Source organism: Anomaloglossus baeobatrachus, chromosome 5 (genome assembly GCF_048569485.1).
Source record: "Anomaloglossus baeobatrachus isolate aAnoBae1 chromosome 5, aAnoBae1.hap1, whole genome shotgun sequence".
Classification (NCBI taxonomy): domain Eukaryota; kingdom Metazoa; phylum Chordata; class Amphibia; order Anura; family Aromobatidae; genus Anomaloglossus; species Anomaloglossus baeobatrachus.
In genome coordinates, this window is record NC_134357.1 from 289,095,094 (window position 1) to 289,112,277 (window position 17,184).

The 17,184-nt window shown below is 45.7% G+C and overlaps 1 protein-coding gene across 7 annotated transcripts in view; it reads left to right on the forward strand.

Moving 5' to 3' along the window:
- TNRC6C (trinucleotide repeat containing adaptor 6C) overlaps positions 1–17,184 on the forward strand; it is a 288,331-nt gene that overhangs the window by 194,317 nt on the left and 76,830 nt on the right. For all 7 annotated transcript variants that reach the window (XM_075349542.1, XM_075349541.1, XM_075349540.1 and 4 more), the window contains one exon: positions 1,691–4,231. In XM_075349542.1, coding sequence (XP_075205657.1) covers positions 1,691–4,231 — 2,541 coding nt within the window. The remainder of the gene's footprint in view (positions 1–1,690; positions 4,232–17,184) is intronic.

Consider the following 17,184-nt stretch of genomic DNA (forward strand, 5'->3'; position numbering starts at 1 on the left):
GTGTGACACCGCAGGAGCGAGGAACATCTCCTTACCTGCCTCCACCGGCAATGCAGAAGGAAGGAGGTGGGCGGGATGTTACGTGCCGCTCATCTCCGCCCCTCCGCTTCTATTGGACGCCTGCCGTGTGACATCGCTTAGAAAGGAGGCGGATCGCCGGCCAGAGCGATGTCGCAGGGCAGGTAAGTGCGTGTGACGGCAGTGCGCGATTTTTGTGTGCGACGGGCAGCGATATGCCCGTGTCGTACAAACGATGGGGGGCGGGTACGCACGCTAGCGATATCGGCACTGATATCGTAGCGTGTAAAGCCCCCTTTAGTCTTTTCTCTACAGGCAATTGTTTATGGTGGGCGCTTGACTACTCTTGTGACATGCACCACTCTCTCAACAGGACAATTAGTGCTTCCCTGTTGTGCAGAGAATTCGCACTTTGGACCCTGAACAAAAAAAAATATTTTATATATACCTATACATATATATTATATATAAAATCTTTTTTTTTTTTTTTTTTTCCTTCTGCATATATATATCTATCTCTAGTCAGCAGCCTAACCTACCCTTCATCCCAGGCCTGCTGCTGTTTTTATTTTTTTTTTTGTTTTGTCTTCTTGGTACAGCCCAGTTTAGTGCTATTAGGTCATATAGTATAACTTGCAATAGTGGAAAGGGTTATACGCATAATCAGCTGGTCAAGAACACCTCCAATATACATGATGGTGTTAAACAAAAGGGCCGTTTTAGTCATCTACGTGTTTCAGAGTTGAACAAACTCCATCAGCAAAAAACTATAACTTGATATTTAGCAAGATTCACCTGCCCATATAGAAAATGTGAAAAGACAGTATTTATTTGTGCCTCTTTACATCTTAATGTAATCACTATCTCCAAATTATAACTGAAACTTCTTCATGTATATTATGGCATGTACCTTCTTGGGGGAGTTGGGGACGGAAGGGACAACAATAGCATGGCTTACTGCCAAGTTGTACTGTAGGGTTATGAGAAGTGAGGGGCCCTTACAGGTCACAGCGTGACTTTCTTGAGCTTCTTAGATGTGAATGGAATAGGAAAGAACTTTAATTTGTTAAAATAAACCTTATAATAGACTTGTCCAGCCTAATTTCCTTCCAGTACACACCTATAGAATATTATACAGGCATAAAATTGTACGTTCTTTCAATACTGCCCCAGTTGGCTCATCTATGCACCAATAAATATAACTGGGGCCCTGCAAACTATGAATTTTTTGGAGGGCTAAATCGTTATTTACCAACTTTTATTATATTCTTGAGACTGTATGTACTGTGTTATGCTAAGGATCTGTACCATATACTTTTTTTTTTTTTTTTTTGCATATCTCCAGGGTTGGGGTTCCTTAATTCTGGGCTTTTGGATCACACCGAACTGTGTATGTCTCTTTTTACATGTGTAAAATTTAATAAAATATATTTGATACTTTTTGCATAAAACCTTTTGCGTTAAAGACTCAAATCTTTTCTATAGTTATAGCTATGCCATTTGCTAGTATATGCGGACAGTGTATGACACACTTGCACACAATTATCAGTGCCCAATCTTACATTATATTGGCATTTAGAAGAAAATTACTATGTTATTTATCCAATAATGTGTGATTTTTTTTTTTCTCATGTCAACTTGTGACATTTTTTCTTTTGTTTTTCTTTTCCAGATCTCAGTCACAGTGGTCTTGGAGACCATTATGAAAATTCCCATTGGGGACCGCAGCCTACACTCCGAGGTGAAACCGGTTATAGCTGGGATAAAGTGATAATAGACAGGACTGACAAGGAAGCGTGGCCTTCCATTACAGGAACTGAGACTGAATCTGCCTCAGAATGTACTACAGACACTGACTCTGCCTCCAACTGTGGCTCAGAGAAAAGTAGCATGGCTACAACGAGTGCCCAAGGCAACTTCACTGGACATACAAAGAAATCAAATGGCAATAATGGCGCCAATGGAGCACTCATCCAAAGCACTTCTAACCAGAGTGCCATTGGAGCTGGTGGAGCAAATGGGAATGGAAACTTGGCAAGGGTTTGGGGTCCAGGGTCTGGCTCCAACTCTAGCATTACACACTGCTCCTCCACTAGTGGGGAAGTAAAGGTGGAAAGCATGATTGGAGAGGGTAGGAGTCAGAACTGCTGGGGTTCTTCCAACTCAAATACCGGCGTTAATCTTAACCTTAACCCTAATGCCAATCCAGCTGCCTGGCCTGTGCTTGGACATGAAGGACCTTTAAGTGGAGGTAACCCTTCAAATATTTGCAGTCCAGTCAGTGCCATAGGTCAGAATATCAGCAACCAGAATGGAAACACTGCAGGTACCTTAGGTGCTTGGAGAAATTTGCAGTCACAAGAGAGCACAGAACCACAAACGTCCACTTCTCAGAATGTGTCTTTCAGCATACAACCTCAGAACCTTAACACTGATGGACCAAATAACACTAACCCCATGAATTCTTCACCAAACCCCATTAATGCAATGCAGACAAATGGACTGCCCAACTGGGGAATGGCTGTTGGAATGGGGAGCATCATCCCACCACACCTGCAAAGCCTTCCTGGTGCTAATGGTTCAGTTTCTCAAGTAAGTGGGGTTGGTGGTGACAGCACAGGCAGTTCGGTCTGGGGTTTATCACCAGGTGGCCCTGCTTCTGGAAACTGCAGTTCTGGGTTTAATCAGGAAACTGGAGATACTGCTAGTACAGCAGTAAATGCTAAACAAAATGGATCTGGATGTGTGGCTCAGAAAGATGGAACAGGTGTTAGTGCATGGGATTCAGGACCACCTACCAGCCCGGGAGTACTGGCATGGGGTAGAGGAAGAAGTAATGGAAATATGCATTCTGGACCTTGGAGTCAACCAAACCGTGGCACAAACAACAACATGAATGGGGAATGGGTTAAGGCTCCAAACCAGCATTCCAGTAATGACATCAATGGAAAAGGATCAACAGGGTGGGATAGTATTACCATTCAGAATCCTCCTCAGCAGGGAAGTGATCAAACTAACTCAAGGGCCAAATCTGTATCGTCTGGGACATCATCAAACGACAGTGCTGGAAATCAGAATGAAGGAAGGGTGGGAGAAGCTCAACAAGGGGACAAGGGTTTGCCAGATCAGGGGCAGATGCAGTTGCCAAGACAAGACCTTGATCCAAGGGTCCTCTCCAATACAGGTTGGGGACAAGTCCCAGTTAAGCAAAATATTGCATGGGAATTTGATGAATTTCAGCGGCCTGACAAGAAGACTATTGGGACTGAAGCTTGGAGCTGTACAAACGCACAGCCCCCAAACTCAGGGCGGAAGAGTGAAGGGTCCATCATGAACAGTTCAAATACCTCTTCAGTATCAGGATGGGTTGGCCCCCAACCTATATCTGCTCCTGTAAATGCAGGTTGGGTAGAAAATAAAGCGCCAAATGGTCCAGGGGGGTGGGGAGATCCTACGAGCTCTACTGTTGTCAATGCTGCTGCCAAAAGTGGTCACGCTTGGAGCGGGCCCACTAATCAAGAGGACAAGTCTCCAACTTGGAGTGAGCCTCATAAGTCCAAACCCCCAGGCTGGGGAGAGGGACAGAAATCAAATCCCAGCTGGCCAGCTGGTGGGGGAGACTGGAATGATGCGCCACCTGTTCCAACACATATGACTGATGGAAAGAAAAATGCAGCTGGGTGGGACAGTGATGGAAAGTCTGGAACGGGGTGGAGTGAAAATTCACGGTCTGGGACCAGTGGGTGGGGAAATGGCACAAGCACTAAGGCAAATCCGGGTACTGGTTGGGGGGAACCCTTGAAAACTCCTCAGCAAAACTGGGGTAACAAACCCCAAGACAACAATGTGAGTGGTTGGGGAGGATCTGCATCTGTAAAACAGGCTGGATCCGTGTGGGTTGGAGGACCAGTGCAATCACCACCGTCAGTCAAGCAGAAGGATGCAAATACTGAGCCTAGTGGCTGGGAAGAGCCTTCACCACCGTCCATACGCCGTAAAATGGAAATTGATGATGGTACCTCAGCTTGGGGAGACCCGAACAATTACAGTAAAACTGTAAATATGTGGGACAGAAATAGCACCGTGGTTCAGACTGCCCCATCACCAAACACCAACACCACCCCAATCACTCCTCCAAGTAATAGCTTGGTGGAACCACAGCCACCTCATCAGTCAAGTGCCCAGCAAAACCGATCCCCGTTACTTGGTCCAGGTTAGTATCTTGATTTATCTGTATTTCTGTACATTTCACTGCAACTTTTATTGTTTGAATGTACATGCGCTTATGGGATTTTTATGTGTAAACCAATTACAGTATATCACAAAAGTTAGTACACCCGCCACATTTTCTTAAAAAATATTTTATTATAACTTTTCATGGAACAAAACTGAAGATCTGAGACTTTGATGTAAAGTAGACAGTGTACAGTTTGTATAACAGTGTAAATTTGGTGTGGCCTCTAAATAACACACAGCCATTAATGTCAAAATCGCTGGCAACAAAAGTGAGCACCTCTAAGTGATAATGGCTAAATTGTGCCAAAGTGTCAATATTTTATGTGGCCACCATTGTTTCTAAACACTGCCTTAACTCTCTTGGTCACGGAGTTCACTGGAGCTTCACTAAAGAAATCCTCGTCCACACCTCCATGATGATACCACGGAGCAAGAGGATCTTGGAGACCTTGTGCTTTTTGGTTGCCGCAACATTGCATTAAAATGCAATAACAGGCAATCAAAACATCACACCTACCAAAAAATGGTGTAATTAAAAACTCCAGCTCAAGACCCAAAGAAAGCCATTGCTGAGCCCCAGATCCCGAAAATAAAAGAGAACGCTACGGGTCTCGGAAAATGGCGACAAAAGCGAAATTTTTTTTTTTTTTTTTTTTTTACAAGCGTTAATTTTTTTTTCACCATTTAATGAAGAGTAAAGATATACATGTTTGGTATCTATGAACTCGTACTGACCTGAAAAATCCTAATACCAGATCAGTTTCACCATATAGCGAACACTGTAAATTAAAAGAATAAAAAAAACAATCGTGGAATTGCACTTTTTATTTTTTTTGTAATTTCACCACCCTTATAATTTTTTTTTTCCATTTTCCACTACAATGAGGCAGAACGCATGGTGTCATTCAAAAGTACAACTTGTCCCGTAAAAAACAAGCACTCATATGGCTTTATTGGTTGATAAATAAATAAGAGTTGTGGCCCTTGGAAGAAGGGGATGAAAAAAACGGGTGGTGAAGCTGTGGTGAGTTATTTAGAGGACACACCAAATTTACCCTGTTAGGGCCTGTGCGCACACTGCGTTTTATGCTGCAGAATTGGTGCAGTTTTTGTCCATAAGATTCATGTAGCCCTTCCCCAGCAAAGTCTATGAAAAATCCAAAATGCTGTGCGCACGTTGCATCTTTTTTCCTTACAGGTTTTGCTGCAGAATTTCTGCAGCAAAAAGTAGTAGTATGTCACTTCTTTTCTGCGTTTTTCTGTATTTTTCCATTTAGGCTAAGTTCACACGCTGCATTTTTTTGACGCTGCGTTTTTGTGCGTTTTTGGCCGCTAAAAACGCACAAAAACGCGGCAAAAAACGCATGCGTTTTTACCGCGATTTGGTGTGTTTTTGGCTGCGTTTTGTGGCGTTTTTCTGCGGTTTTCCAATGCATTGCATGGGGGGAAAACGCAGAAAAACGCAGGAAAGAATTGACATGTCCATTATTTTTTTTTTTAAGCTCAAAAACGCAGCTTAAAAAAACAGTTGTGTGCGGACAGCAAAATTGAAAACTCATAGACTTTGCTGGGGAAGCAAAGTCAGGCAGTTTTGAGGCCAAAAACGCACCCGAAAAATGCGCAAAAACACAGCGAAAAACGCACTGTGCGCACATAGCCTTACAATGTTAAAAAAACTGCAGTGAAAAACGTGGTGAAAACGCATGCGTGTTTGGTGCGTATTTTCCGCAGGTAGGTGCCTTTTTCTGCTAGAAGGTGCGTTTTTTTTCTGGAGAAACAAATTCGCAGTGTGTGCGCATAGCCTTATACAAGCTGTACACTGACTACTTTACATTGCATCAAAGTGTCTTATCTTTAGTGTTGTCCTATGAAAAGATCTAATAAAATATTTACAAAAATGTGAGGGGTGTACTCACTTTTGCGATGCTGTATATTAGCAAGAAATTACAAATTAAAGCCTGTATTTTAATGTTTTCTCCTTAACTGGGCTTTCCAACCATTATGATTTAGGAATGAATCAATTCAGCTAATCTCTTACCGGTTTTGTAATTTCTTGGTTCCCCACTGCTATATCCCCATCTTTTGAAGGATTCTTCCAGACATTAAAAATGATGCCTTATTGACAGGCCTGGACGTGGGTTCTGAGAATGATGGGGCCACGTGATGATTTATGAGCTGTGACTTGTTGATAGATTTTCCCTGCACAGCGGCGCTCACCACCACCTGCGGTGCATGCAATTGCAACATTGTTCTATTCACTTGAATAGAGTTGTGTTTGTTTCCTGCTTGGCGGGTGTACAACAGTGCCAACAAAGCTAGGAAAGGGACGAGGAAAACTTTTGTATTATCAGTCTTCAGACTTGGCGTGAAGGTCCCAGAGGTCAGAGTCCAACTGATCTAATTGTCATTATATGTCCTAACATGACAAGATAGGAATTGATTATTTACAGTACTGATAATGCGAACAACTCATTAGGCCCTATAACACAGAGAGAAATCTGTGGTTGCAGTGTAATTGTGGACAATCAGTGCCAGGTTTGTGGCTGTGTACAAATGGAACAATATGTCCATGATTTCACTGCAACCACAGATCTGCCAAACATTTATCTCTGTGTGTGATGGGGCCTATTGATCTGCCATGTGACCTCCAATTTACCAAAAAGCAGCAGGGAATGTGATTGGTCAAAGCTGTCGTTAAATAGATCTACAAGTTCCAACTCATTTGGATATATGGAGACCTGTTGGCTAGTTGCAACTTAATTAAAAATTATAAAAAAAATAGAATAGGAACGTTAAGAGACTATACCAAAATAGTGCAAAGGTGCTTTAAAAGTAGCCATTGTAGACACTTATGGCATCCATTGTCATACTGGGGTGCCAGGTGCCTATTTAAGAACACTGACTTTGGGGACTACGTGACAATATTACATTACCCTTATTCACAAGTTTTTAGCTGTGCTTTTAAAGAGGTTGTTGACTACTATAACATTGATGGTCTTTCCTTAGGCTAGGTCATCATGGTCTAATCGGCCGAATTCGACACTCCGCACCCACACTGATCAGCTGTTCTTGGTCCCAGCTGCGGCAGCAGGAGGTCAGAAATGCTCAGTTCCGGAGCTCCGTAGTCTTCTGATAGTGGCCACAGCCATGTACTGTACATCTGCCTTCCATTCTAATAAATAGGGGGCAGATGAGCAGTACCTGGCCGAGGCTGCTATCAGAAGGCTGGGCAGCTCCAGAGCTCCGCATTTCCAGCCTCCTGCTGCGGGATATCCACCTGGTCTCCGAGCCTGGTTACATATTCACATATCTGATGCATTTCTGAGACCCGCAGGTTTTCCTTATTCCTGTCCTGCCGCGATGCTTCCTTAGATATCCAGGTGGAAGCAGACATGTCCATGTATGTAACAATGTGTCAGTCTCTATTCTGGTATGGGAGACTTGACAAGTTTTCACGTTTTTGGGGTCCTCGTTCTTGACAGTAATATGGATTCCCTTTTTTTTTCCTCCTAGATATTTATGGTATAAGCCATCTCAATAATCCAATTCCAATAGCTTTTTAAGAATGAGTCTGTGCCATCAAGGAACTAAATATGTACTTATAATCCTTTAGTTGCCATGTGTAGAAGATATGTCAGCATTTTCTATTAATGCACCACGTCAGTTTTTTTTTTTTTATATATATATTTTTGGCCCAGGCCCATGTCTTCTTCTCAACTGCTACTGTCTTCACCTTTTTCAGCGTCTCTCCGGTCGGTATCCAGGGATTTGTGATCTGATGGCAGCTCCAGTTTTTCATGGAGTGTGCTGGAGTTTGCAACTCAATACAAGTCTATGACAGCCTCTTTCTCGCCTTGATCTGCCTCTCATAGAGCCGTATTGGGAACTTGTGATGTAACTTCAGGCCAGTCAGACGTTATGGGCACCAGAGTGGTGCTGATAAACGAAGCCATCGGAAGCTGAGTATTTGACGGGGACTTAAATTTAATGTGACACTCCAGCCCTGGAAAACCCAGTTTCTGGAGTGCTGCTTCTAAATGAAGGAAAGCTGGTTGGCTGCCATCTCAGGCTGAGGAGAGGCGGCCCACAGTTTGCTGTTTCTTGGATTACTTGTCAGGAAGTCGGTAGGAAAATCTCTCCACACAACGCAGCATTCTTACATATTTTCAACTCCATAAATTCCTTTAGCTTCTTTATTTCTACTTACATTGTGGAAAATGTTACCGCACTGTGGCTACAATATATACATCTACCCAATCATTGTGTGGCTGAAGGACAGAATTACTCCAATGTCATGTACGTTTTACTAGCATAATCACCAGTGATATTCTGAATTGAGTAGTAATGCTGGGTGAGCTGCCTGTGATGGAAGAATTGGTGACCTCCTTAAGGCCCCGTCACACTAAGCAACATTGCTAGCAACATCGCTGCTAACGAACAACTTTTGTGACGTTGCTAGTGATGTTGCTGTGTGTGACATCCAGCAACAACCTGGCCCCTGCTGTGAGGTCGTTGGTTGTTGCTGAATGTCCTGGGCCATTTTTTAGTTGTTGCTGTCCCGCTGTGAAGCACAGATCGCTGTGTGTGACAGCGAGACAGCAACAACTAAATGTGCAGGCAGCAGGAGCCGGGTTCTGTGGAGGCTGGTAACCAATGTAAACATCGGGTAACCAAGAAGCCCTGTCCTTGGTTACCCGATATTTACCTTTGATACCAGCCTCCTCCGCTCTCACTGCCTGTGCTGCCGGCTCCTGCTGTGTGCACATGTAGCTGCAGGACACATCGGGTTAATTAACCCGATGTGTGCTGTAACTAGGAGAGCAAGGAGCCAGCGCTAAGCATTGTGCGCTGCTCCCTGCTCTGTGCACATGTAGCTACAGCACACATCGGGAAATTAACCCCATGTGTGCTGTAACTAGGAGAGCAGGGAGCCAGCGCTAAGCATTGTGCGCTGCTCCCTGCTCTGTGCACATGTAGCTGCAGGACACATCGTGTAATTAACCCGATGTGTGCTGTAACTACGAGAGCAGGGAGCCAGCGCTCAGTGTGCGCTGCTCCCTGCTCTCTGCACGTGTAGCTCCGTGCGGTGGTAACCAAGGTAAATATCGGGTTGGTTACCCGATATTTACCTTAGTTACCAAGCGCAGCAGCTTCCACGCGGCGCTGGGGGCTTGTCACTGGTTGCTGGTGAGCTCACCAGCAACTTGTGTAGCCACGCTCCAGCGATGCCTGCCAGGTCAGGTTGCTGGTGGGATCGCTGGAGCGTTGCAGTGTGACATCTCACCAGCAACCTCCTAGCAACTTACCAGCGATCCCTATCGTTGTTGGGATCGCTGGTAAGTTGCTTAGTGTGACTGGACCTTTAGTCTTGTCCTTTGCTCTCGCGTTACGTCACAGTGCTCAAACACTGCCTTTAAAGGGAATCTATCACTAGGTTTATGCCACCTGATCTGAGAGCAGTATAATATAGAGACCCTCCATCTCTAGCTTCAAACTATAGACCCATATCTATTTTGAATATAGACCTTAAACTTTATTCCAAGTTATTAGCCGACAAGCTGGCACCACTCCTGCCCTCCGTTATTAACTTGGACCAAGTTGGGTTCATTAAGGGTCGGGAGGCAAGAGATAATACGATCAAAACTCTTATCCCTTTTTGCTAAGGCCAAGAAAAAATCAATCCCATTGGGTCTTCTGAGTATTGATGCAGAGAAGGCCTTCGACAGGGTCCATTGGAGCTTTCTGAAGGCAGCTCTGGAGCAATTGGGTTTGGGACCCCGGTTCTTACAGAGAATTAATGCTCTATATGATAATCCATCAGCCAGAGTGAGAATTAACGGGACATTATCTTCTTCCATTGCGGTGAGAAATGGGACTAGACAGGGTTGCCCCTTGTCCCCTCTCTTATACGTAGTGGTCATGGAACACTTAGCCAACGCACTTAGGGGAAACATAAACATTAAGGGGATTCAGGTCGGGGATAAACACCATAAAATTGCATTGTATGCGGATGACCTACTAGTATATGTCTCCCAACCCCATATTTCGTGCCCAGCCATAATGAAAGAGTTCGAAAGATTCAGCCTCCATAGTAACTTTAAAGTTAACCTCACAAAGTCAGAAGCCTTAAATATTTCGCTGTCTCAGGAGGACGTTACAAGGGCAAGGGACAACTTCCCATTTAAATGGCGACCTTCCACCATCAAATACTTGGGCATCCACATACCGACAGACATCTCGAAGCTCTACACACTCAATTACCTACCACTGCTAGAGAGCACAATCAAAAACTTTAAATCTTACGGGGGTCTAAAATTATCATGGATGGGTAGAATGAATGTGGTGAAAATGGACATTCTGCCACGTTTTTTATATTATTTTCAGACTATCCCCATTTCCCCCCCCTCCAGCTTCTTTTGTAGCCTTCAATCAGCCATCATTCGTTTCGTGTGGGGTAGGTTGAAGCCTAGAATTAATCTCCGCACCCTGACCCTCCCTAGGGCACTGGGTGGGGCCGGTCTCCCCAATTTTAGGGGCTACATGCAGGCTGCGGCCATGTCCCGCCTGGTGGACTGGCATTTTAACAAGGTCTCCAAGCAGTGGATACAGGTGGAGCAGGAGGGGCTGGAGATACCACTTAGTCACCTTCCATGGCTGCCCATCACTGACCTCTCTGAGGTGGGTTCATACTCAGACTTCACCAAAGACACTCTTAGGGTCTGGCATACAATATCCAATAAGTTATCCCCTACACAACATATTGGTCCTCTCACACCTTTATTCTCCACTCCATCGTTCCGCCCAGGATATCAACAAAGAAGCTTTCTCGGCTGGAGGGCAGAGGAGGACACCCGGTTGGGGAGCATCCTGATTGATGGCAAGGTTCCGTCCCTCCAATTTTTTCAAGCTCAGCATCTGGGCGGGGGAAGGAAGTGGTTGGAATTTTTCCAGCTGCAGGCCTTTGTATCCGCGCTGGGGTCCAGTGGCCGAGTTCGAGACACATACAACTCCATTGAAGAACTGTTTACGAAAAAAGATCAGCCTGAACGCCCGGTTTCTCAGCTGTACAGCATTCTCAATGAAATTGGGACCTCAGGCAAACGAGGCTACCAGTTGGCTTGGGAAAGTGAGCTGAAACAACATATCTCACCAGCTGAATGGGAAAAATGCTTTTTATTCACACATAAATTATCAGCTACGTGCGCCACACAGGAAAAAAAATTTAAAATCTTAACGAGATGGTACCAATTTCCAGCTAAGCTTCATTCAATATTCCCTACGGTGTCAGCAATGTGTTGGAGATGTGAACGGGAGGTTGGCACGATGACACACATTTGGTGGGAATGTGAAGGAATACAACAGTTCTGGCAAAAAGTACTCTCGCACTACCATCTCATAACTGGGAAAACAGTTGAGAACTGTCCCAAGATAACACTCCTCTCCGTCTTACCTCACGCTATCACATATCATAAGCGAGATATTCTGCGGTTCTGCCTTGCGGCGGCACGCTCCACCATTCCTAGATACTGGAAAACTTCCATAATCCCTCCTATTTCCGAGTGGTACATGGAGATGGCAAATATTTGTAGGATGGAGGAGCTTGCAGCCGAGGGCGTGGACACCAGAGATAAATTTTACAGGACCTGGAACGATTGGATAATGTTTAGGGATTCACCTGACTTCCATAAATTGTTTTGAAGAAGTAGACCTCAGAGGACATATCTTGGCATGGAGTTTCATACTCTCTCAGCGATAGTGAAGCTTCCGCTGGACAAACAGCGTTCACTACAGACAGGGGTGCAATCTCTCCTTCAAGGCCAGTCACACCCCTTGCGGCGCCTCATGCACTTCCTAGGGAAGATGGTAGCAGCAATGGAGGCAGTTCCTTTTGCGCAGTTTCATCTGCGTCCACTTCAATGGGACATTCTCCGCAAATGGGACAGGAAGTCGACATCCCTCGACAGGAACGTCTCCCTTTCTCGGACAGCCAAGGCTTCCCTTCAGTGGGGGCTTCTTCCCACTTCTCTGTCGAAGGGGAAATCCTTCCTGCCCCCATCCTGGGCGGTGGTCACGACGGACGCGAGCCTGTCAGGGTGGGGAGCGGTTTTTCTCCACCACAGGGCTCAGGGTACTTGGACTCAGCCAGAGTCCTCCCTTCAGATCAATGATCTGGAGATAAGGGCAGTGTATCTTGCCCTAAAGACGTTCCAGCCGTGGCTGGAAGGCAAGCAGATCCGAATTCAGTCGGACAACTCCACAGCGGTGGCATACATCAACCACCAAGGCGGAACACGCAGTCGGCAAGCCTTCCAGGAAGTCCGGCGGATTCTGCTATGGGTGGAAGCCACAGCCTCCACCATATCCGCAGTTCACATCCCGGGCGTAGAAAACTGGGAAGCAGACTTTCTCAGTCGCCAGGGCATGGACGCAGGGGAATGGTCCCTTCACCCGGACGTGTTTCAGGAGATCTGTTGCCGCTGGGGGATGCCGGACGTCGACCTAATGGCATCCCGGCACAACCACAAGGTCCCGACATTCATGGCACGGTCTCAAGATCACAGAGCTCTGGCGGTAGACGCTTTAGTTCAGGATTGGTCGCAGTTTCAACTCCCTTATGTGTTTCCTCCTCTGGCACTGTTGCCCAGAGTGTTACGCAAGATCAGGTCCGACTGCCGCCGCGCCATCCTCGTCGCTCCAGACTGGCCGAGGAGGTCGTGGTACCCGGATCTGTGGCATCTCACGGTGGGCCAACCGTGGGCACTACCAGACCGACCAGACTTGCTGTCTCAAGGACCGTTTTTCCATCTGAATTCTGCGGCCCTCAACCTGACTGTGTGGCCATTGAGTCCTGGATCCTAGCGTCTTCAGGGTTATCTCAAGAGGTCATTGCCACTATGAGACAGGCTAGGAAACCAACGTCCGCCAAGATCTACCACAGGACGTGGAGGATCTTCTTATCTTGGTGCTCTGATCAGGGTTTTTCTCCCTGGCCATTTGCCTTGCCCACTTTTCTTTCCTTCCTTCAATCCGGATTGGAAAAAGGTTTGTCGCTCGGCTCCCTTAAGGGACAAGTCTCAGCGCTCTCTGTGTTCTTTCAGAAGCGCCTAGCCAGACTTCCACAGGTACGCACGTTCCTGCAGGGGGTTTGTCACATAGTCCCTCCTTACAAGCGGCCGTTAGAACCCTGGGATCTGAACAGGGTGCTGATGGCTCTTCAGAAACCACCTTTCGAGCCAATGAGGGATATTCCTCTCTCACGCCTTTCGCAGAAAGTGGCCTTCCTAGTAGCAGTCACATCACTTCGGAGAGTGTCTGAGCTAGCAGCGCTGTCATGCAAAGCCCCTTTCCTGGTGTTTCACCAGGACAAGGTGGTTCTGCGTCTGGTTCCGGAATTTCTCCCTAAGGTGGTATCCCCCTTTCATCTCAATCAGGATATCTCCTTACCCTCTTTTTGTCCTCATCCAGTTCACCAATGTGAAAGGGATTTGCACTTGTTAGATCTGGTGAGAGCACTCAGACTCTACATTTCTCGTACGGCGCCCCTGCGCCGCTCGGATGCACTCTTTGTCCTTGTCGCTGGCCAGCGTAAAGGGTCACAGGCTTCCAAATCAACCCTGGCTCGGTGGATCAAGGAACCTATTCTCGAAGCTTACCGATCTTCTGGGCTTCCGGTTCCCTCAGGGCTGAAAGCCCATTCTACCAGAGCCGTGGGTGCGTCCTGGGCTTTGCGGCACCAGGCTACGGCTCAGCAGGTGTGTCAGGCAGCTACCTGGTCGAGCCTGCACACTTTCACGAAACACTATCAGGTACATACCTATGCTTCGGCAGATGCCAGCCTAGGAAGGCAGGTCCTTCAGGCGGCGGTTGCCCACCTGTAGGAAGGGGCCGTTTTACAGCTCTATTTCGAGGTTTTACTTTACCCACCCAGGGACTGCTTTTGGACGTCCCAATTGTCTGGGTCTCCCAATGGAGCGACAAAGAAGAAGGGAATTTTGTTTACTTACCGTAAATTCCTTTTCTTCTAGCTCCAATTGGGAGACCCAGCACCCGCCCCTGTTCCCTTCGGGCTGTTGTTCTTTGGGTACACATGTTGTTCATGTTCAATGGTTTCAGTTCTCCGAAATTTCTTCGGACTGAATTTACTTTAAACCAATTTATAACTTTCCTCCTTCTTGCTTTTGCACCAAAACTGAGGAGCCCGTGAGGCACGGGGGGTGTATAGGCAGAAGGGGAGGGGCTTTACACTTTTAAGTGTAATACTTTGTGTGGCCTCCGGAGGCAGAAGCTATACACCCAATTGTCTGGGTCTCCCAATTGGAGCTAGAAGAAAAGGAATTTACGGTAAGTAAACAAAATTCCCTTCTTTCTGCTGATCTTATATTGGAATAATGAGAGATATGTATATATTATTTTATATATATTTTTGTTGTTTCATTCACAATTTTAATGGCTCCGGTCAGCAAGTTTTTTCCATTGAGCGAGGGAATACTAAAGTATTAACTTACTAGGCTTGCTTGATCCCCGCTTCTAAATTTGAAATTTGACATTTCTACTCCTGAGCTTGCTTCTCTTAATACTAGCAGTCTGAACATCGGCATAATCTTTAAATTTTTGAAGTTTTGAATAAGAATACGTTCTTTGCATATATTCTCTGAATTTCAATTTTGGTACTGCAAATCCACGAACTTGTTGTGTTCATCATTACACACGTTTCAAAGGTTTTGAAAATGCCTAAGAATCGATATGCTCCTTGTACGGGACACCGGCAGGCTGCTCTCTGCAGGTTGCTTTCTTTGCATAACTTGTTATATGACTCTATTTTGTTTTTTTTGTAATTCTGATAACTTCCAATAAAAATAGATTGAACATAATATAGAGACCCTTATTCCAGCGATGTGTCACTAACTGGGCTGCCTATGGTAGATTTTATATAATTGCAGTTTTATCAGCAGAAGATTATCGCTAGAGGACTAGTAAACCTAAAGCCAGGTAGTCCTCCACATTCATGAGCTGTACATAACCCCGCCCCCACCATTGATTAGCAGCTCTCTGCCTATGCATAATACAGTGGAACCTTGGTTTAAGAGAACCATCCATTCTGGGAGTGTGCTTGTAAACCAAGTTACTCTTCTAGCAAAGCAAAATGTCCCATAGGAAATAATGGAAGCTCAGACAATTCGTTGCACAACTTGTGCAATGCCCCCTATTGTGCCATTACACACACACACACACACACACACACACACACAGACACACACTGCTCACCTATCCTCTGTTCCCTCGCCGGCCTCCTGTTTCTTGTAGTCCGCAGGTACAGGATGTGTATCTGGTAACAATGCGCGACGATGCAGGAGTTTCCGCTGTCAGCGTCAACGTCATACTCAGGAGCCACTTGCCTCTGATTGGTCAGCGCACTGCCTTTGAGAAACAAAGACAGCGGAAGTTCCTCCATCGTCGCGATGGTAACCTGATACACATCCTGTGCCTGCGGACTACAAGAACCAGGAGGCCAGCGAGGGATCAGAAGGTAAGGTGAGCATAATGTGTGTGCGTGTATGTGTGCATGTTTGTGCGGACTGCAAGAGCAGCTCAGAGCGTGGTGAAAGTACGGACCCGGATGTGTGTGCGGTGAGTATTTGCTCGTAAACTGAGTTACAAATTTACAGCAAGTTTTGCTCGTATAGCGAAATACTCGCACACCAAGTTACTCGTAATCCGAGGTTCCACTGCATTTACAAAAAGTTGCCAGATCAAAGTGGGGTGGGCAGGGTTACACAGAGCTCAACCTTCAGAGAACTGGTAAATCTGCAGCAGGTAAAACAGGGATTTTAAACACATTGATAGCAGCTCAATAAGGCTGCTTTCACACATCCTGTTTGAGCTGTGCGGCTCAATCCGGCTGTGCAACCTATGCATTGGATGCGGTGAAAACCCCGCATCCTTTGCATAAGTTTTTTTAAATGCGGCCCGTCCGTTTTTTGCCGCTTGCGGCATGCTACTGAGCATGCGCAGTGGCAAAAAACGCATGCGGCAGCCGGATGCGGTTTTTGCCGCATCCGGCATCCATAGGGATGCATTGGAAAATGCACCGCATCGGCCGGATGCGGCGAGATGCGTTTTTTTTTTTTTGCCGCACAAAAAAACGTGCCAGGCAACGTTCTATCCGGCCTCCGCATTAGCTAAATCTGCCGCATGCGGCAAAAACTGGACGGAACGCAAGCCCATGCGGCACAATGCGGCACTAATGTAAGTCTATGCAAAAAAAATCGCAACTGGCAGCAAAAAAAAAACGGTTGCGGTTTTTTTGCAAAGCGCCGCATTGTGCTGCACAGGAAAAACCGGATGTGTGAAAGCAGCCTAAGTGATGCATCATGGTTTCTGCTTCCACATTCTGCAGTTCTCAATGAGGCAGCAAAAATCTGGTGACTAATTCCCTTAAATTTGCAAAGGCATCTTATTAAATGCCGGTGCAGCCAAATAGTTTTTGAAGTATAAATCCCTTCAGGAAAACGTTGGCAGGGTTTACCTAAACCTTTTTCTATGATGTTTTTCTAAACTCCTTTTCCTGAAGCCCCCACAAGTATAGACCACTCCCTTCTTTTGACAGCTTTTGAAGCCTGAAGTGGTTTAAAAAATGTCACAAGTCTTTTTAACATTGCTGTGTGTATGTTCATTTTTTTTTTTTTTTTATAAATCTATATATAGTTTTATTTTCAGAGCTTTTTCAGGGTGGTTCAGAATCTGCCTGAAAAAGACAATGTTTGAACAAGACTTATGCATTGGTGAAGAATCACAATTCATTACAAACTGCAGAAGTATATTAAAAGTGGAGACCTAAAGCCTGCTTTACACGTTGCAATTTCGCATACGATATCGTATGCGATTTGCAACGCCCCTATCGTATGTGCGGCACGTTCAATTTGTTGAACG